This window comes from Rana temporaria, chromosome 6 (genome assembly GCF_905171775.1).
Source record: "Rana temporaria chromosome 6, aRanTem1.1, whole genome shotgun sequence".
Taxonomy (NCBI): Eukaryota; Metazoa; Chordata; class Amphibia; order Anura; family Ranidae; genus Rana; species Rana temporaria.
The window spans coordinates 169,777,111-169,799,123 of record NC_053494.1 but is presented as its reverse complement, the minus strand read 5'-3'; the positions used below and the strand labels follow the sequence as shown (position 1 = coordinate 169,799,123).

Genomic DNA, 22,013 nt, shown 5'->3' with positions numbered 1-22,013 from the left:
AGATAGTTTTATGCCGCGCACACACGATCGGGTTTCTCGGTGGTGAAAACACCGCCGAGAAAACCGAGGAACGGCTCCCTAGCAGTGTTTCCCTATGGGAAAACTGCCGATCAAAAAACCGCAGCGATTCGCGACGAGAAAATTTAGAACATGTTCTAAATTTTCCTGTTGTGATTCTCTGCGTTTTTCTCTTCGGGGAAAACTGCTGGGGAGCCTACACGCGGCCGGTTTTCTCGTCCAAGAGAAAACATGACAGTTTTCCCGACGAGAAAACTGATCGTGTGTACGCGGCTTTAGAGAGGCAGGGGGCCCAGAATGGTTTTGCAGTGGGGCCATATCTCAAAGGTACAGACTTCCTGCTGTGAAATGCATTCAGCCCAGGACTCTGGGTACTGCAGCTTCCGTCATAGATTTCTAAACCAGTTGTTTTACTTTACCACAATTTTTTTGCTGATGTTTTTTTTCTTTTGATTGTCTAATAGAAATTGCGGGGACAGACAGAAGCTCTCTATATATTGACAAAGTGCAACAACACCCGTTTTGAGTTTATCTTTACAAATGTGGTACCAGGAAGCCCTCGCCTTTTCACTTCAGTTATTGCTGTGCACCGGTAAGCTACATATTGTTAAATCCTAGGGCCCGGATTCACGTAGAAGCGTGTATCTTTGTGCGGGCGTAACGCATCCTATTTACGTTACGCCTCCACAACTTTGACAGGCAAGTGCCGTATTCTCAAACCAAAGTTGCGGCGGCGTAGCGTAAATAGGCCGGCGTAAGCCCGCCTAATTCAAATGTGGTAGATGTGGGCGTGTGTTATGTAAATTTAATGTGTGTAAATGACGCTTTTTACGAACGGCGCATGCGCCGTCCGTGAAAGTATCCCAGTGCGCATGCTCCAAATTAACCCGCAAGAAGCCAATGCTTTCGATGTGAACGTAAATGACGCCCAGCCCTATTCGCGAACGACTTACGCAAACGACGTAAAATTTTCAAAATTCGACGCGGGAACGACGTCCATACTTAACATTGGTATGCCTCATATAGCAGGGGTAACTTTACGCCGGGAAAAGCCTAACGTAAACGGCGTATCTGTACTGCGTCGGCCGGGCATACGTTCGTGAATTGGCTTATCTAGCTGATTTACATATTTCTAGGCGTAAATCAGCGTACACGCCCCTAGCGGCCAGCGTAAATATGCAGTTAAGATACGACGGCATAAGAGACTTGCGCTTGTCGTATCTTAGTGAAATTTTGGCGTATATGATTCTTTGAATCAGGCGCCAAGATACGACGGCTCGGACTCAGAGTTACGACGGCGTTACTGGAGATACGCCGGCGTAACTCGTACGAGAATCCGGGCCTAGATTATTTTAAAGGAAACCTGTGCTGAAAGAAATGGTGGCATTCATTGAAAAATGCTAGTTGCCTCGTGTCATCAATACTCTCTAGCCTCGTACACGCGTACGGGAAAACCGAGAACCTGCTCGGTAACTTTTTCCCCCTACACACGACCGGATTTCCCGACAGCAAAACTGCAATAAGAGCTTTGGTTGGGAAACACGGCCGTGTGTATGGTCCACATACGGCGGAAAAAAAGAGAGCTGGTTCTCTTTTTTTTTTTTTCAGCAGTTTTCCTGTCGGTAAAACTGCGATGGAGCAATACACATGGCCGGGATTCCCGGCCAAAAGCTCTTATGGCAGTTTTCCCGATGGGAAACCTGTACGTGTGTACGAGGCTTTTGAGTCAGTTCATACTATATACAGGTCATGGATTTAGAAAATATCAAAGCCATTGGATCAGCAAGATAGTCGGCTAGCATTTTAGAAGTTAAGGCCATCAGTGGAAGCCTGATTATATATTTCTCTCCTATATACTATATTTCATACTGTAGCAGAAAAAGACTCTAGGCCCTACAATCTACTAACCTCCAAACCAAAGGCAATGGGCATAAAGAGATGGTAAACTCGGCTTTGCAACTTTTACCTACAGGTAAGCTCATAATAAAGCTTACCTGTAGGTAGAATTGCACACTTCAGGAGATATTCACTTTCTCAGCAGCCGGTAACATCACCAGCGCTCTCTGAAGGGACTAAGTATGCCATCCCTTTGGAGCGTTATGCTGCGATTGTGGCTCCTGTCAGGCCCCGTACACGCGAGAGGATCGATCCGCTGAAATTGATCCGCGGATCGGTTTCAGCGGATAGATCCGCTGGTGTGTACGATCCAGCGGATATTTATCCGCGGATATATTTCGGGCCGACCGATTTCCAGCGGATAAAAATTTCTTAGCATGCTAAGAAATCTATCCGCTGGAATTGGCTCCAGAGGATCGATCCGGTGGTCTGTACAGACTCACCGGATCGATCCGTCCGAACCCATCCCTCGCATACGTCGTAATGATTCGACGCATGCGTGGAATTCCTTATATGACAGCGTCGCGCACGTCGCCGCGTCATCATCGCGGCGACGGCGCGACACGTCATCGTGATTTGAATTCGGCGCGGATTTCGATCCGATGGTGTGTACACTCCATCGGATCAAAATCCTCAGAGGATTTATCCGCGGAAACGGTCCGGAAGACCGTATCCGCGGATAAACCCTATCGTGTGTACTAGGCATAAGAGTGACGTCATCATGGCTCGCCCATTCAAACTGCCAGAACCTGGAAAGAAGACCTGGTGAAAATGGTCTCGGCAGTAACTACGCAACTGGAGGGCTTCGGATTAACACAAGTCTTTCAAAATGTGATAGTATACGATGCATGACAGATAGCAAGTCTTTATTCACAGTCTCCGTGTCTGTGACCCCACACAGACTGGGGACTCACTGAGCTATCATTAACATACAAATGCAGGAGGCCAACTTCTAAAGCTGATCATTGATGGTTCGAATCTCGGCTGGTTCAGCAAGGACCGGCTAAGATTCAAACCATCTATGGGTAGGCTGATTAGACACAAGTTGATCCAGTGAGTGGAAATTGTGTAAAGAAAATACTTAAAAAATATGATAAAATAAAGAACTTAGTGTGATCGAATGCTTTTAAGGAGGAATTCGGGATCTTATAGACCCCAGATCTCTCCATAAAGAGTACATGTTATATGCCTATTGCTGTCACAATGATGTTTCCATTTCTTGTGATAGCAATAAAGGTGATTAAAAAAAAAAATTAAAGCAACAGCGTAAAAATCAGGGCTGTGGAGTCGGTAGATAAATGTTTTTTTGTACTTCCGACTCCCCGACTCCTCTGTATTAATATGCGAATGTATTTTATACATTCCTTGAAGGAAAGAAAGGCAACATACAGTACATGTCATTACCACAGGAGTTTTTATAGCCTTAGCTGAATGACAGCAGTTTTTCCAATGGTTTACAGCTTCAGTCTTGAACTATTGACCCTCCATTCCCTTCACTTATACAAGTGTCTCTAGTCCTGCAAAAAACATATTTACCTAACCCCTTATCAGTGAGAGGCTAGGTTACCCATGGGCGCTGCGTTCCCTGTAACAGCAGAACACAACACTATGGAAAGTATAAGTATTGCCGCTCCTAATTGTGCGTTGCGTGCCATATAGTGAAGCACATGAAAAGCATGCTTCTTCACGGTCACTTAACGTGTTCGTTTTGCGGTTACGTGAGGCACTGCATGCATTGGTCTTTATTCTTACAGTAGAGAAGTCATTAATTATAACTTTTTGTGAATTGGTACATTTAAACTTGCTTTTTTAATTCCAATCTAAATTTAGTAGGAGTCGGAGTCGGTGCATTGTTTGCCGACTCCGACTCCAGGTACCCAAAATCTCCTCCGACTCCTCGACTCCGACTCCACAGCACTGGTAAAAATAAAACAAAATTAGTAATAAAGAATAAAGTGCCCCCATCTGCTTCTGCGCAAAGGCGAATGCACGCATCACCCACACATGCACGCAAACAGTGATTGTCCCACACATGTGAAGTATCACTGAAAGCCAGATCATGAGCAGTAGTTCTAGCACCAGAACTCCTCTCTAAATCTACAGTGGTAACCTGTAAAGGTTTTTAAAACATTGCCAATGGGTAGTAAAATTTACGCCGCTTGTCACCGTTGCAGGAGCGTGCGCAATTTTAAAGGGTGTGGTTATGTATTGTGTTTGATTAATTAGTGAGTTCCCAGGAATCGTCTACATCGCCTGCAGGTTTTTAGTATAGCACATGGAAATAGATGGCTGTCTAAAACCACTAAAAGAAGAGAATGTTGATATAAGGAAATGCTTTTGGCTGCAAGCTAAATGGTTAGGAAATTAAAGCGGAGTTCCGGCCACAATTTCACTTTTTAAATATAAATACCCCTGTAATACACAAGCTTAATGTATTCTAGTAAAGTTAGTCTGTAAATTAAGGTCTGTTTTGTTAGGTTGTTACAGCATTTAGACACTTTATAAAATAGAAATTGACTGGGGCCATCTTAAGTGTGGGCATCATGAAGCCAGACTGTATGACTTCCTGGATTTCAGCCTTGCAGATCTAGCACATGCTCAGTGCTGCACAAGCAGTGTCAGATCAGGTTTCAGCACCTGTACTGTCCAAGTCACATGATTCTTTGAGACTGGGGAGTGCACAGACTCCTGGAAAGTTACACCCTCTACATTCCCAGGAGTCTGTGCGGTGTAGGTTAGGAAGCATTAAGCACCTAGGTGCAGGAAGTGGGAAGATTAACTATTCTGCCTAGCAACAACACTTTGAAGGCATCTAAAAAAAAAAAAAAAAAAAATCGTAAAGGACTAATGACATTTTTTTAAAACTACTGATGTAATGTTATATTTATGGGTGGAACTCCACTTTAATGTATACTTTGTAAATGTTGTAAGAGAACTTTCAGAATGGAATCATTTTTACTTTCTAAATAAGGATCACCCCTAAAGAAGAAATAAACGTAACCATTTAATCGTAATAATTGTTATTTTTTTTTTGTTGCAGAGCATATGAAACATCCAAAATGTATAGGGATCTCAAACTAAGAGGAGCATTGATTCAGAATAAACAGCTAAGACTCCTTCCCAAAGAACAAGTTTATGATAAAATCAATGGAGTGTGGAATCTATCCAGTGATCAGGTGACACAACACGAGGAAGCCTTTTTTTTCTGTAGGGGCAAGCTGAAAGTGATGGCTTTGGTGACAGCGATTGGGCGCTTGTTTTTGAAACTGGTGCTTAGAAAGTGTTGGAGTGCAGAACGCAAGGGTAAAGAGTACAGTCAAGTGTGATCTCCAGTCCTAAAGGGAAGCTCTCTAACATTCTGGGTATCCATATAGATCCCTGGAGTGGTAAAATAGAATGCGAAGGATGAAAGGGCCACAAGTCTAGTGTAAATGTATTAATCTTGACACATCTGACAGTAAAGCCAATGCATTCTGTGAGCTCACAGCTTCCCCCTTATAGTACTTGAGAGTGCTGGCAGTGATCGAAGGAAATGCTGGAGAATAAAAATGATCGATGATTAGTGTACATTGCAGTTCAGGCTCCAATTTGCTGTCAGAATGCCAGCATCCATGATGTCACTCTTATCTGGCTGAACGCATAAGGCCTCGTACACACGATAGGTTAGCCAGAGGATAACGGTCTGATGGACCGTTTTCATCGGTCCAAACCGATCATGTGTAAGCCCCATAGGTTATTTAACCTTAGGTTCAAAAAAAGCCAACTTGCTTTAAAATTAATCTATGGATTCCTAAGCGATGGGAAAAAAACGATCGTTAGTAGGCACAACCATCGGTTAAAAATCCATGCATGCTCAGAATCAAGTCGACGCATGCTTGAAAGCATTGAACTTCGTTTTTTACAGCACGTCGTTGTGTTTTACGTCACCGCGTTCTGACACGATCGTTTTTTTAACTGATGGTGTGTAGGCGCGACGGACCATCAGTCAGCTTCATAGGTTAACCTATGACAACGGTCCGTCGGTCCGTTCTCATCGGATGGACTGATTGTGTGTACGCGGCATCAGACGTAAGGCTGTAAGGCGATCACTTATTGCATGTTCCTTCCATTTGTTTACCACTTTTTAATTATTTTAGTTAGCTTTTTTTTTATTCTGGTGTAGGGAGTTGCAAAAGAAAGCGGACCTTGCATTTTCATAGGCTGTGTATTTATCTGTTTCCCTGGATTTTAGTGATAAAATTATACAAATTATTTTTTTAAACAGCCATTGCTGCTGCTTCTTACTTTTTCAAGTTTACAAGCATTTTATTTCTTCAAAGGGTAACCTTGGCACTTTCTTCATAACCAACGTCCGAATTGTGTGGCACGCCAACATGAATGACAGCTTTAACGTCAGCATTCCTTACCTGCAGATTGTAAGTTTTTCACACATGAAAAACAGCTTATGTTCTTTGCAGTTTATTATTTACTAATGTGCAAGTTACTTTACTATGCACTTTGCATAGTTTTCACTGTTTTATAAGATTAAAGCAGACCTTCACCCTCTCTGCCCACTTACCATTATTGCACTTCCCTGTCACAACTGGACATTATTGTAGGGACGTTTCTTGATATGTCCGGGCTCCAGATCTAGGAAAGAATGATGCCCCACTCGCCTGCAGCCACCTGATATCCTAATGTCATGCATCCCAGGAGTATCGGGGTACTCTACATTGCACGCACCAACGTGTGTCATCGGAGGGCAAGTTTTCTCTTACTGATTCCTCCAGCTTGCTTCCTGATGACACTCCACAGCACATGCACATCATCATGGGGCCAATGCAAGTACCCCGAAGTGACAGTGGCCCACTGATTACATAAGTAAGTAAAGAAGATGGAGGTGTGGGGCCTAGCATGCAGAAGCGGATCACTGGACTGCAGCATGACAACATTGGATTTGCTAGACTTGTATTTATTTTGAGGATAACCCATTAAACCAGGTAAGGGGTTAAGGAGTAAAAAAAATATACAAGGGGGAAGGCTAAAGTACTTCTTTAATTGCTAGCAACATTTATTTTTGGGGTCAACCTGCTTTAGAACCTGTGCCAATGGGCTTTGGACTGAGTCAATGGACTTTGGGTTTGTGTCAATAGAATCACTTTGAAATTGGTTCGAGTTGCTTTTGGGATCCATCAGAATTCATTGCCGGGTGCATTTCAGCTGCAGTTGACCTCCTTTTGGCCTTCTTTAAACAGGTTTTACATTCCCAAAGTATTGAAATGCAAACTTGCTTGAAGCAAACAAAAGCTTCAAGCTTTCTTTAAATGATGGAACTATTCGTAACTGATTTTACCGCTGCTGTATATACATTCATATTAACATAAGTATACACTAGTCTAATAAGAACTGTGCATGTGTTATACTCTGATTGTACAATCTCCATTAGTGTAGTGCGAGGATCTAAGAAAACAATGATTTTGATTTGTATCCATTCAGGTAAGTCCTTGTCCACCTAGTTGTTGTTAAAACAAAACTTCAGGTTTTATCTTACTTAAAGCGGAGTTCCATCCAAAAGTGGAACTTCTGCTTAATCTACTCCTCGCCCCCTTACATGCCACATTTGGCATGTAATTTTCTTGGGGGGGAGTGGGGGCTTCAGGAGGAGTGGGAATTCCAGTCCCACTTCTTCCTTCCGCCCAGGGACCACTAAGGCGATACGTCATATCGCCTTTTAGCGGCCCCTCCCTGTAGGCGATCACCTGGGACACGTGACAGGTCCCAGGCGATCGTCTGTCCAATCAGGGAGCGCTGCGCCATTCGAGCATGCGCAGTGAGTGCCCAGCAGTGAAAGTATTGATTACCCCAAAAATATGCATATTTTCATCACAAATAAAGCTTACAATCTAATACTATATATCTGCATTCCACTCCATGCAACCATCATTTCTGATTCTTTGATGTGTGTGGACACTTTTTAGAAGATGGGGGGGCCACATTTGTCACTGGTCATCATGCTCTACGATCTACATACCTTGTTTGGTATAGAATTCGAATTAATCATTTATGCTCCCGAAGAAGCGTTACTAAACGAGAAACACATTGCGCACAGTTTCGATCTAGTGTGAGTCCCTGTATCCCCCTACAAGTATTGCCCTGTGTTTACTATCAGTGTTGATGATGATCTATTATGCTGTACAATTACTAATGTGATTACTTTGGAGGCTCCCTACCTATGTTTTGGGGGATGGGTATACTCACACATCAGTCCGGGTTATTATGTTTATGTTATAATGATTTTTCTAATAAATGATTATATTTACCTATATCTATGTTTTTGTTGTTAATACGGTGCCCATTAAGTCCCATTTCCTGCTATTGCTATTTCTCTTCTATATCTCCCAGGGACGAGGCATAGTGTATTATAACATGTCCATGGTAGCCATGCCAGGGTGACATATTTAATTTACCATATTTATCGGCATATAACGCGCAAAGGCGTATAACACGCACCCTAACTTTAAGAGGGAAGTTTCAGGAAAAAAAACTTTCCACCGCCCCCTGTGTATAACACGCAGGCACAGTTTACCCTCTATTTTCAGGGTAAAAAAGTTAGTGTTATACGCCAATAAATACAGTAATTGTTTCACCGCTATCATCCATACACAACTTGATCTGTAGAATTTACTGAAGCTCTCCCTCTTCTTTCCTTCCTAGGCCTTTTCGGGAGTATGCTTTTATCTTTTCCTTTAGTTATTTCTGCTCTTTCTCTTTCCCTTTCCTTTTGGCTATTAATCTTTTATATTTACTCAATATGTGTTGTATCTATTTACAAGATACCTAATATCAACAGTATGACAAATGCAATGGTGTTGTATCCCCTATCAATGATACGTTCCTAGCAATCGATAAGAGGGTATCCCTCTATGGTTGTCTTTTTGTTCTAAACAATAAAGATATATTTGTCTCTAAAAAAAAAGCTGTAAAAACAAAAACTGGCAATGGTATGAGAGTATTCAGGTTTACTTGTCTGTTATTGATAGCTAAAGTGTTGCGTGTGCTTTGTAGTGAAGTATTAAGATAATATTAAATTACTCTTTTATTTACTTTCTCTACATAGCGCTCCATTAAGATCCGAGACTCCAAGTTTGGTTTAGCACTGGTTATTGAAAGCTCCCAACAGGTAATAAACATTTTAAAGTGATTGTAAAGCTTAGGTTTTTTCTGTTAGAATAAAAAAACATGTCATACTTACCTGCTATGTGCAATAGTTTTGCACAGAGCAGCCCCGATCCTCCTCTTCTGTGGTCTCCCAGCAGTGCTCTGGGCTCTGAGCCTCCATTTTTACAGTGGGCCAAGGATCTCTTCCCCACACACGCTGTCGTAATTTTAAGAAACCGTGCTGTGTGAGGCTCTGCCCACCCGGCCACGTCATTCATTCACAGAATTCTTTAAATGGGAGAGCTTCAACTACCGTCAGCCATTGCTGCTGATGGCTTGTAGTTCTCAATTAACTACCAGGGTGCTAATAAGCTCTCACACTTTCACGTTTTTTTAAGCTGCAAAAATATGTGCATTTATAATTTTTTTGAAAAGGTGAATTTATCCTTTAAATTATAAGGTGCGTAAGGATAATTTAGTATGTTTAGTTCTCATGCGCACTAGAATGCTGTAAAAATGCTGGACGAAAAAAACAAATGTTTTAACGTTTTTTTTGCCGGCGTTTAGCAGTGTTAGCCTAGTGTGTAAGGTATATTTTTAGTAGCTGAAGCAATAAGGATCAGGGCCACCAGCATCCTTAACCAGTGAATAGCTAGTTAGGAGTGGGCGGGGAAGCCAGCCGCTGCGTCCTTAACAACTTATAAGTCATCAGCTGTCAGCTGGCTTCCCCACTAACAGCTGAATGTAAAAAAAAAAAAAAAAAATGGTGCTCACTCGTGTCCCCCCCCCCCCCCCCCCCCCGCCATGCATACTTGGATTTTTTTTTTGGCATGGTATTCCCCTTAAAATTCATACCAGACCCAGGTCTAGCATCAGAGCTCCTGAAATGTAGCTATCCTCCGTAGAACTGTGAGACTTTAAAGAGATAAGTCCAAGAGGTATCATGCACACTGGTGGACTTAACTCACTGTATGCTGCACATTTTACAAAGTGGCTTAATTCCTGGAGTTTTTCTGGCTTAAAAATTGTTAGGTGGAGTTGAGCTTTAACCACTTAAGACCCGGACCATTATGCAGGTTAAGGACCTTGTCCCTTTTTGCGATTCCGCACTACTTCGCTTTAACTGACAATTGCATGGCCGTGGGACGTGGCTCCCAAACAAAATTGGCGTCCTTTTTTTCCCACAAATTGAGATTTCTTTTGGTGGTATTTGATCACCTCTGCGGTTTTTATTTTTTTGCGCTATAAACAAAAATAGAGCGACAATTTAGAAAAGAATGCAATATTTTTTGCTATAATAAATAAATATCCCCCAAAAATATATTAAAAAACATTTTTTTTTCCTCAGTTTAGGCCGATACTTATTCTTCTACTTTTTGGTAAAAAAAAAAAATCGCAATAAGCGTTTAATTGGTTTGCGCAAAAGTTATAGCGTTTACAAAATAGGGGATAGTTTAATGGCATTTTTATTAATATTTTTTTTTTTTACTAGTTATGGCGGCGATCAGTGATTTTTTTCGTGACTGCGACATTATGGTGGACACTTTTGACACCATTTTGGGACCATTGTCATTTTCACAGCAAAAAGTGCTATAAAAATGCACTGATTACTGTGAAAATGACAATGGCAGTGAAGGGGTTACCCACTAGGAGGCACTAAGGGGTTAAGTGTGTCCTAAGGGAGTGATTCTTACTGTAGGGGGGACGTGGCTGTAGGCGTGACATCACTGATCGTCGTTCCCTATATCAGGGAACAGACAATCACTGACATTGCCACACGGGGAAGGTGTGTTTACACTCACCTCTCCACGTTCTTAAGCTCCTGTGACACGATTGCAGGACACCGGCGGCGATCCGGTCCTGGGGGTTTGGTCACGGAGCTTCGGACCGGGTCGCGAGTGACCCACGGCTGGGCTCTTGAAGGCGACGTACAGGTACATGCCTGTGCCCAGCCGTGTCATTCTGCTGAAGTTTATCGGAGTTAGGCGGTCATTATGGTTAGTGGGACTTTGCAATAATGGGTAAGTATTATTTTATTTTTTGTCTTTTTACTTAAATCAGAACTGAACTGGATCTGAGCGCCACAATCTGAAATTGCCATTTATTCATTATTAATATTCAAAGCAAACTCTTCAATCCATCGATGTCGCCATGCTTTATTTTGTTGAGAAATTACTTTGACAAAATCCCCCTAGCATTTTTAGCCATGGCCATTTTGAGTAAGGGCAGATGACTAATGTAGTATTTCCTTCCTGAAATCCATCCACAGGCAGGAGGGCGTGCTCAGCTGAGAAAGGCCCTCCTCCTCTCCTCCCGATAAAAGAAAATAATTGCCCATTAAGACTCATGGGATATATGACATTATTTTGGCCTAGACCAGAAACCAAGCAACTAAAGAAATTTAAAGAATAAAGTTTAAAACAAATATAATATAATTTCCTATTTACTAATGCTAGCAGCATATCGATTAAAAATGGTTAATGTTTATTGAGAGAGTTTAGTTCCACTTAACCTCTTGACCACTGGGCACTTAAACCCCCTTCCTAACCAGATCAATTTTCAGCTTTCGGTGCTTTCACAATTTGAATGACAATTACTCAGTCATACAACATTGTGCCCATCTGAAATTTTTGTTCTTTTTTTCCCCACGAATAGAGCTTTCTTTTGGTGGTATTTGATCACCTCTGGGTTTTTTATTTTTTGCGCTATAAAAGAAAAAACACTGAAAATTCTGTAAAAAAAAATATATATATATCTCGTCTCTGTCATATTAGCAGGTATTGCAGAGTATGGGGGGGGGGGGTTATTGCAGAGTATGGGGGGGGGGTTATTGCAGAGTATGGGGGGGGGGGGGTTATTGCAGATTATGGGGGGGTTATTGCAAAGTATTGCTGGTATTGCAGAGTATTGCGCAGGGAAGGATGGCTGGATCTGTGACTGCATTTGTCACAGATCCAGCCACAGCAGCTGCTGCTGCTTCCGTTCTCTCCTCTCGGTACAGAGAGGAGAGGGAGGAACCGGCGTCATCACATGTTTGTTTACAAGTGATCGCTCCGTCATTTGACGGAGCGATCACGTGGTAAACGGCCGCTATCAGCGGCAATTTACCGCGATCTGTGATGCGCCGGGTCTTCTAGACCTGGCGCTCACAGATGATTTTGGGAGTGCGCCCCAGGGGGCGCGCGAGAGGAGGATTCTGGGAGGACGTCCCAGGGACGTCCTCCCAGAATAACTCCACCGCGCTGTAGACGTCTTTTGTCTATAGCGCGGTGGGAAAGAGGTTAAAGTCCATTTAAAACAATCTAATACAGGGGTCTCAAACTGGTGGCCCTCCAGATGTTGTGGAACTACAAGTCCCATCATGCCTCTGCCTGAAGGAGTCATGCTTGTAACTGTCAGGCCCCGTACACACGGCCGAGGAACTCGACGTGCCAAACACATCGAGTTCCTCGGCCAGTTCAGTCCTGGAGCCGCCGAGGACCTCGGCGGGCCGAGTTTTCCCATAGAACAACGAGGAAATAGAGAACATGTTCTCTATTTCCTCGCCGAGGTCCTCGTCGGCTTCCTCGGCCGAAAGTGTACACACGGCCGGGTTTCTCGGCAGAATTCAGCCAGAAACTCGGTCGGAAGCTGAATTCTGCCGAGGAAACTGGTCGTGTGTACGGGGCCTCAGCCTTGCAATGCCTCATGGGACTTGTAGGTTCGGAACAGCTGGAGGGCTGCCAGTTTGAGACCCCTGATCTAATACTACCCTGTACACAGGGAGACAATGTGATTTCACTGTAGAATGAACCTGTTAGAGAGGTGGACTCAAAATGACAACTGCTGTTTTAATGCTGTATATGTATTTATTTTTGTCCCTAATTACACTAATTGCCAAAGAAAGCTGCAGTGTTCTTGAAATGTAATACTGTCATATTATCATGTTATTTGTCTTCTCTTGAAAATCAGAGCGGTGGCTATGTACTTGGCTTTAAGATTGATCCAGTGGAGAAACTTCAGGATTCAGTAAAAGAGATAAACTCTCTGCACAGAGTCTATTCTGCAAGTCCTATATTTGGAGTTGACTATGAAATGGAGGAGAAGGTAATTTTTCAAAAGTTTTGTCAAGTTTATTAAAACATTTTGTACATTTTAAAAGGCTGCAATGAACTAAGATTTGGATGTCAATGGTCACATCTGTTAAAAAAAAAAAAAAAAAAAAAATGTCCTTCTAAGGCCGGGTACACACGGGCAAACATGTACGATGAAACCGGTCCGTCGGACATGTCTGCCCGGGGACTTCTGTACAATGGCTGTACTAACCATCGATGACGTGGGCGGGCCTGCCTTTTAAATGCTTCCACGCATGCGTCAAAGTCATTCGACGCATGCGAGGGACGGCGGGCGCTCGGACATGTACGGTAGGTCTGTACTGACGACCATACATGTCCGAGCGGGCAGGATTCCAGCGGACGGTTTTAAAACAAGTCCAGGAATATTTGCCCGTTGGGAAAAGGCCTGGCGGGCAAATGTTTGCTGGAATTCTGCCCGCTCGCGCCTACACACGACCGAACATGTATGCTGAAACTGGTCCGCGGACCAGTTTCAGCATACATGTTTGGTCGTGTGTATGGGGCCTTAAAGGATAAGTTCACCTTTTGTAACATGTTACACCCATATTCAGGGTGTAACATGTTACAAATGCACTGGCTCCCACACTCACCCGAGTCCCCATTTTTTTACAGCAGCTTCTCCTCCCCTCGCTAGCTGTCACAAACTAAAAAAAAAAAAATGTAGGGCCATGTTATTCATTCACAGTATTTTGTGAATAGGAAAACTAAAAGCTCTGACAGCCTTTGCGGCTGTCGGGTTGTAGTTCTCAATGAACTACCGGAGCACTGTTAATTTCTCTTGTTGGTTCACTGAGTTTCCTGTCAGAGTGTAACTGCCTGCTCATATTGGTGGTATGGGCAGAGAGATAGGCAGTGTGCAGGACCGTGGCATTACACCCATGACCTGCTGATCGTTGGGTGTAATATTTGGCTGTCACTCATTTGAGGACTTTTCTGAGTAGTAGTGATTCATGCATTTTTGAGTTCAATCACAATGTGTCTGCAGTTCATAAATAAATAAATGGGAGTTTTATAAAAAAATAAATAAATGCAGGGAGAGAGCTCAGTGACATGACCTGTGAAAGTGAACGGCCTGTCCTCCAATCATAAAGCTTGCTGGGGCAGATTTATTAAAACTGGTGCATACAGAATCTGGTACAGCTCTGCATAGTAACCAATTAGCTTCTAGGTTTTATTGTCAAAGCTTAATTGAACAAGCTAAAGTTAGAAGCGGATTGGTTACTATGCAGAGCTGCACCAGATTCTGTGTGCACCAGTTTTAGTAACCCCCCCCCTTGACTTTGCAGTTCTGAATCATAGATGATTTACTTATTTTATATACAATTTAGTGTAGCTATGTCTAACACTACAAATGACATATGTGCTGCAGTTTGTCAGGACATTTTTTTTTCTGTGTTCTCTCATAATATAGTTTTATCACCCATTGATCCTGCTAACAGATATGTTATTTTGCCATTTCTTTGTGGGATGACAACAGCAGAGCGGTCACCCATATTACGGTATTCTTGGCTGGATGTGTAGATTTTAAATAAACTTTAAATAAACAATACATTAAAGTCCAACTATGTTAACACAGTTTACCCAAATACCAGTTTTCCTATTGGATAAAAGGTTTTACCCAATAAATAAAAGCTGATCTTGTCAATGTTATGGGGTTTGCCCCAACCTCCCCATAACTGGCACTTTTGCTATACAGCTTGGTCTTTTAATAAGACATGACATAGTCATTGTTTTTAACTGCATTGTACACACGATCGGTTCATCCGATGAAAACGGTCTGATGGATTTTTTTCATCAGATATCCGATGAAGCTGACTTTCATCAGTCGTGCCTTCACACCATCGGTTAAAAAAACGATCGTGTCAGAACGCAGTGACGTAAAACACAACGGCGTGCTGAGAAAAATGAAGTTCAATGCTTCCGAGCATGCGTCCACTTGATTCTGAGCATGCATGGATTTTTAACCAATGGACGTGCCCACAGACAATCGTTTTTTTTAACCATCAGATAATTTTAAAACAAGTTCCTAGTTTTTTTACCGATGAATAAAAAACCGATGGGGCCCACACACGATCAGTTCGTCTTATGAAAACGGTCCATCCGACTGTTTTCATCAGATGAACCGATCGTGTGTATGCGGCATAAGGGGCTTAGAGACGTGTCTGACCATTGGAGGATGGGCAGGCCAGGATCTCGGCACAACCAGAAAACTGACTAGCTGAGGTGGATGTGCTCTAGTGTGGTCGGTTTGAAATAGGAAAGCAGAGGGACTGGCGGAATCACCAGGTATTTCACACAAAGAAAGCAATACAAAAAGAACAGGATACCATTCAACACATGTACATGGTACAGCATGCACATATCAAGAATATAAAATGTTGGAGTAACACATTCCTTAACCACTTGCCGACCACCTCATGTACATATACGTCAGCAGAATGGCACGGACAGGCACGTACGTGCTCTGCTTGACGTGGGTCGGGGGTCCGATCGGGACCCCCCCCCCCCCCCCCCCCCGGTACATGCGGCGGTCGGGTTCCCTCGGGGACCGATCCTGGACGACGGCGCGGCTATTCGTTTATAGCCGCCCCGTTGCGATCGCTCCCCGGAGCTGAAGAACGGGGAGAGCCGTATGTAAACACAGCTTCCCCGTGCTTCACTGTGGCGGCTGCATCGATCGAGTGATCCCTTTTATTAGGGAGACTCGATCGATGATGTCAGTCTTACAGACACACCCCCCTACAGTTGTAAACACACACTAGGAGGTGAACCCGAAATGTTACAGCGCCCCCTGTGTTTAACTCCCAAACTGCAACTGTCATTTACACAATAAAGAATGCAATTTAAATGCATTTTTTGCTGTGAAAATGACAATGGTCCCAAAAATGTGTCAAAATTGTCCGAAGTGTCCGCCATAATGTCGCAATCACGAAAAAAATCGCTGATCGCCGCCATTAGTAGTAAAAAAAATTAAAATGCAATAAAACTATCCCCTATTTTGTAAACGCTATAAATTTTGCGCAAACCAACCGATAAATGATTATTGCGATTTTTTTTTTTTACCAAAAATAGGTAGAAGAATACGTATCGGCCTAAACTGAGGGAAAAAAAATTATATATGTTTTTGGGGGATATTTATTATAGCAAAAAGTAAAAAATATTGCATTTTTTTCAAAATTGACGCTCTATTTTTGTTTATAGCGCAAAAACTAAAAACCGCAGATGTGATCAAATACCACCAAAAGAAAGCTCTATTTGTGGGGAAAAAAGGAAGCCAATTTTGTTTGGGAGCCAGGTCGCACGACCACGCAATTGTCTATTAAAGCGACGCAGTCCCGAACTGTAAAAACACCTTGGGTCTTTAGACAGCATATTGGTCCGGTCCTTAAGTGGTTAAGATTACAAACGGTAGAGAGAGAGGATAGCGGAGATCAAGGAGCATGCCATACCTTCTAAGGAGGTTTTCCAGAGTTGAGCATCGATCTATAGCGGATGCCAGTAGTCCTAATAAATCCTATGTCAAAGTAATCCCTTTCTGGCCAGGCCCTACACTACTCTACAAAATGCAAAATACTCACTCCTAGCATACTTCAGTGGATATAGTGCCAGTAAGGGGCAAATAGACACAGGCTGTAGGTGAGCTAAAAGTTCAGGTCTGGTCACTTACCTGCACGATGTAATATAAATACAATATACCTGTGTGCTCAAATCCAAATAGCTACTACTGTGTGTATATGTATGTATGTATGTATATATATATATATATATATATATATATATATATATATATATATATATATATATATATATATATATATATATATATATATATATATATATATATATATATATATATATATATATATATATATATATATATATATTTAACCCATCAGGTGCTAAAAGGGTATGACTACATGATGATAACACAAAAAAATCTGAATCCAGCGAATGTTGCATAAAAACTTTTTTTTTTTTTTTTTTAGTTTACATACATTGCAATGCATGTTTAAGCTGGCCAACTGCATTAAAGTAAACCCTCTCTGGCCAGGCCCTACACTACACTAGCTACACAACTCTACTTTATTCTAAACTACTCTTCACTACACTGCTCTACTATACTCTACGCATCATTACACTACATAACATAACACTACAGTACTCTACACTACACAGCACTATACTACACAACACTACTCTATATAACACATTACACTACATAACACTACAGTACTCTACTTTGCACTATACTACACAACACTACTCTACACAACACTACTCTATATAACACATTACACTATTCTTACACTTATACCTCTCTACACTACGGTACACTACGGTACTCCGCGCCAACGTAGCGCGGAGAGGCAAGCATTGCATTCAGCAAGCCAGCGTGGCGTGGGTTTCGAAGGCGCACGCCGACGTAGGTGGAAATGAGCGTGACCCCATGCAAATGATGGGCCGAGCGCCAGACAGGTACGTATCACGAACTGCGCATGCGCCGTGACGTGGACGCATGCACAGCACCCCCCTGCGGCTGCTCACAACCACGCCGGCACAACTGCCTAAGCTACGCCGGATCACCGCGTATGCTGTGAACATAACGTACGCCCAGCCAGACACACGTCCAATGCACAATACGCAGGCTTGTGTTCCCTGGTGCAGACCTGTACATGTCTGTTGCCGGGTTGCACCTCATTTATGGGGAATAACTTTATGCCGGACGTACAACTTACACGCATCTCGCGTAGCATTCGCCCGGGCACACGCACGTTCGTGAATCGGCGTATTTCCCTCATTTGCATGTTTGAATGGCTAATCAATGGGAGTAGCACCATGCGCCCAGCCCATATGTGCGCCCCCACCCTACTCTGGCGTGTGCAAGCTACGTCGGCGGGGTGTAGCCTGTTTTTAGGCGCATGTTGGTTCGTGGGTCTGCCGCACACATACGCCGGCGCACATTGGCACTTACGTCGGCGTAACGTTTTATACATCGGCGTAAATGCTTTGTGAATCTGGGCCTATATTTTTTTTTTACAAAGGACCCTTTTATTGACAGTTTTGTTTTAGCAACAGAGTTGCTTTAGGTTGCCACCGCACTTGTCCTCTTAAGTTCCGGGATAGCTTCTGTGTATTCTGTAAAACTGTTGGCACAGAAGCACATTGCTGTACTATGAATCATTTTAAAGGCCTTTTCAAGAATATATATAGATGGTGGAACAGATTAGCTGTGTCATAAGTAAAATGTCTTTGTGCAGTTCCATGGATTAGTGTCACTCATGTTTGTTCCAGGACAGATTTGTTACACTGTTTGTTTAAAGAGTCAGCCAGTCCAAAAATATTTCAGTTACAGGTGAAGTCTGGTGTGCCAAGTCCTCCTCCAATATCGTATATATATATATATATATATGTGGTGGGTATTCCCAGCTATAGGTTTTCTTGGCTGTGTTCCTGCCCACATTGGGGCAATCTCACTCATTCTACAACATTGAATGTAAAATAAATGGAGTACAACCGAAGCTCATGTGGCTGTGCTTCTCATATGGGTCACAGGAATGCAGTTCATTTTGCACTCCTGTGACTCATTTTTAGCAGACGGCAGGCAATACAGACAGTTCACTATTGCATGACAAGTCACACCCTATTCCCGGCAATGGAACCATTCAAATCAGAGCGACTTTGAAACTGGTTCCTGCACTACTTTTTTACAATGTCATTGCGACTTGCATTGACTTCTGTTAAATGAAATCAGAGGTCCAAATCACACTGATCTGCGGTTTTGAAATTGTGCTGAAGTAGCGCGATGTCAAAGCCGCACTGGTGTGAACCAGGGCTAAAGCAGAACTTCAGCCAAAATAAGAAGATAAACATGCTTACATTTTTTTTTTTTCTTGTATTAAAAAAAAATCTATTTAATGATGTATTCATTTGTGTCTTTTATATCTGCCTAGAGCGCAGCATTAAATGTACAGTTTTCCAGTGTTTTTGGGGAAAGGGGGGTTTCAGGCTCCATTTATAGAAGCCAGTGGTACAGTTTCCATGAATGAAACAGGATCTATTAATGGAGGATGGGTGCATGATTGATAGGTCTGTCTCCATCCATAGATTGTGTTTCATTCATAATGGCTTCTATGAATTGAGGAGCTGGCCAGAAAGGGTGAGCATAGTCGGGGCATCTGCATGACCCCCTAGAGGATTATGGGGAGTGAGGGCATCAAAGGAGGAAGGTTTTGGCAAAAGGAGGACACAGCAGCAGAAAGGACACATCTCAATGAAGGTAAGTAATGTCCCTTGTGCTGATTACATGAACCTAAACTTTTTTGCACCTAACAAAAATTAAAATAGAAATTTTGGGTGGACTGGCCCTTTAATGTGTGAATTAGAATTGTGACATTGTATTAAACTATGATAAAGTAACTTCATCTACTTATGCCTATTTATGTTGCTAACAGATAAACATTTATAAATCCAGTTACAAATATTTTGACTAAACTGCCTTGATTCCCCGAAAATAAGAGCTACTGTGATTTTCGGGAAGGGCTACAATATAAGTCCTACCCCGAAAGTAAGCCTTAGTTTAAAGTTTGCTGGAAGAGTGCGCTAATCCACTCTGTTGCAGTAGTATGTAGTGTAGACTGTGTGTGTTTGTGTGATCTAATTATGCAAAGTACCTTCAGAATAGCGCTGCTCGGCGATCCGCCTCCTCCTCTCCTCCCAGCTGTCAGTTGGAGATTTGGCAATTAGCCTCTTCCACTGCCCCAAACTCCCCCCCCCCCCCCCCGCAGTGCTCAAAGTGGGGAGGAAAGGTCCGTGGACTAAGGAAGTGGCAAGTGGCACTCAGCTGATCTCCCCCCTCCAAGCTGTCAGCGGGAGATCTCAGGCCCCCCTCCCTCTGCAGAGCTCCGGCGGGTCACGAAAGTGCCCAGCAGCACTATAAGAAGGTATGTGGCACGGTTGCAAAAACATACACAATTTGAATTGTGTGATACTGTAATGGAGTGGATTCTAGTATTTTACAAGCACTTTTACACAGGGATAGCCTGAAAGGCAGGGAGGGAGAGGGGGAGAGAAGACAGTACATGGCATGATAAGACCTATCCTGAAAATAAGCCCTACTGTGTCTTTTGTTGCCAAATTGAATATAAATGTATAATTTTATATATAGTGGCCCAGATTCACGTAGGGAGCGCGTATTTGTGAGCGGGCGTAACGTATCCTATTTACGCTACGCCTCTGCAACTTTGACAGGCAAGTGCAGTATTCAAAAAGCAAAGTTGCGGCGGCGTAGTGTAAATAGGCCGGCGTAAGCCCGCCTGATTCAAATGTGGAACATGTGGGCGTGTTTTATGTTAATTTATTGTGACCCCCCTGTAAATGACGCTTTTTACGAACGGTGCATGCGCCGTCCGTGAAAGTATCCCAGTGCGCATGCTCCAAATTAACCCGCAAAAAGCCAATGCTTTCGACGTGAATGTAAATGACGCACAGCCCTATTCGCGAACGACTTGCGCAAATGACGTAATCGACGGAAAATTTGACGCTGGCCCGACGTCCAGGGGTAACTTTGCGCCCGGAAAAAGTGTAACGTAAACGGCGTATTTGTACTGTGACGGCCGGGCGTACGTTCGTGAATAGGCGTATCTAGCTGATTTACATATTCTAGGCGTAAATCAGCATACACGCCCCTAGCGGCCAGCGTAAATATGCAGTTAAGATACGACGGCGTAGGCGACTTACGCTGGTCGTATCTTAGACAAATTCTGGCGTATCTGATTCTTTGAATCAGGCGCAAGATACGACGCCTCACACTCAGAGATACGACGGCGTATCTGGAGATACGCCGTCGTATCTCTTATGTGAATCTGGGCCAATATGTTTTCGGGGGAACACGATATTATTATTATTATTATTATGTAAACTCTTATACCAAGAATCCGATTTTGATTTACATTGTAACACTGTATTAATGTTTTTCAGCCACAAGCTCTGGAGGAGCTGACTGTAGAACACGTTCAGGATGATGTGGAAATTGAAGCTGATGAACACACTGATGCTTTTGTGGTAAGGCTCTATTGGAAATTAAAACATTGTTAATGGTGATTTCTATGTGTCATGTGATAGAAGTGATATCACTTTGATGCATTGATCTTGAAAGCTGTGGATACTAGTTCTGGACACTTTTTACGTCAACACATTAGTTGAGACAAAAGCACTATACAACGTACTAACAATACACCCAAATAGCTGGCACTTTGTGGAGCTAAATTCTATTCCCTTGCAATACAAAAACAAATTAGGGAACATACTGAATGTGAATTTTCAGGGAGGATCATGACCCGATCCAACTGTTTTTTTAGGCGGAACTGATCGGACCATAAATTGCCCTCTACAGCCGTGGCTAAAAGTTTTGAGAATGACACAAATATTTATTTTCCTAAAGTCTGCTGCTTCAGTGGTTTTAGGTTTTCTTGTCAGATGTTACTATGGTATACTGAAGCATAATTACAAGCATTTCATAAGTGTCAAAGGCTTTTATTGACAATTACATTAGGTTTATGCCAGGAATCAATATTTGCAGTGTTCTTTTTCAAGACCTTTGCATTCCCCCTGGCATGCTGTCAATCAACCTCTGGGCCACATCCTGACTGATGGCAGCCCATTCTTGCATAAACAAAAAGTGGAGTTTGTCAGAATTCATGTTTTTTTTTTTTTTTTTTGTTTTTTTGAGGATCTCAATGGGATTAAAGGATCACTAAAGGAATTTTTTTTTTTTTAGCTAAATAGCTTCCTTTACCTTACTGCAGTACTGGTTTCATGTCCTCATTGTTCATTTTTGCTTTGAAGTTG

General features: G+C 42.7%; 1 protein-coding gene across 1 annotated transcript in view; it reads left to right on the top strand.

The window, feature by feature from the left end:
* BBS5 (Bardet-Biedl syndrome 5) overlaps positions 1–22,013 on the top strand; it is a 35,348-nt gene that overhangs the window by 10,605 nt on the left and 2,730 nt on the right. Inside the window, exons 5-10 of the mRNA XM_040357806.1 lie at positions 483–610; positions 4,955–5,090; positions 6,234–6,329; positions 9,011–9,073; positions 13,003–13,137; positions 21,144–21,227. Coding sequence (XP_040213740.1) covers positions 483–610; positions 4,955–5,090; positions 6,234–6,329; positions 9,011–9,073; positions 13,003–13,137; positions 21,144–21,227 — 642 coding nt within the window. The remainder of the gene's footprint in view (positions 1–482; positions 611–4,954; positions 5,091–6,233; positions 6,330–9,010; positions 9,074–13,002; positions 13,138–21,143; positions 21,228–22,013) is intronic.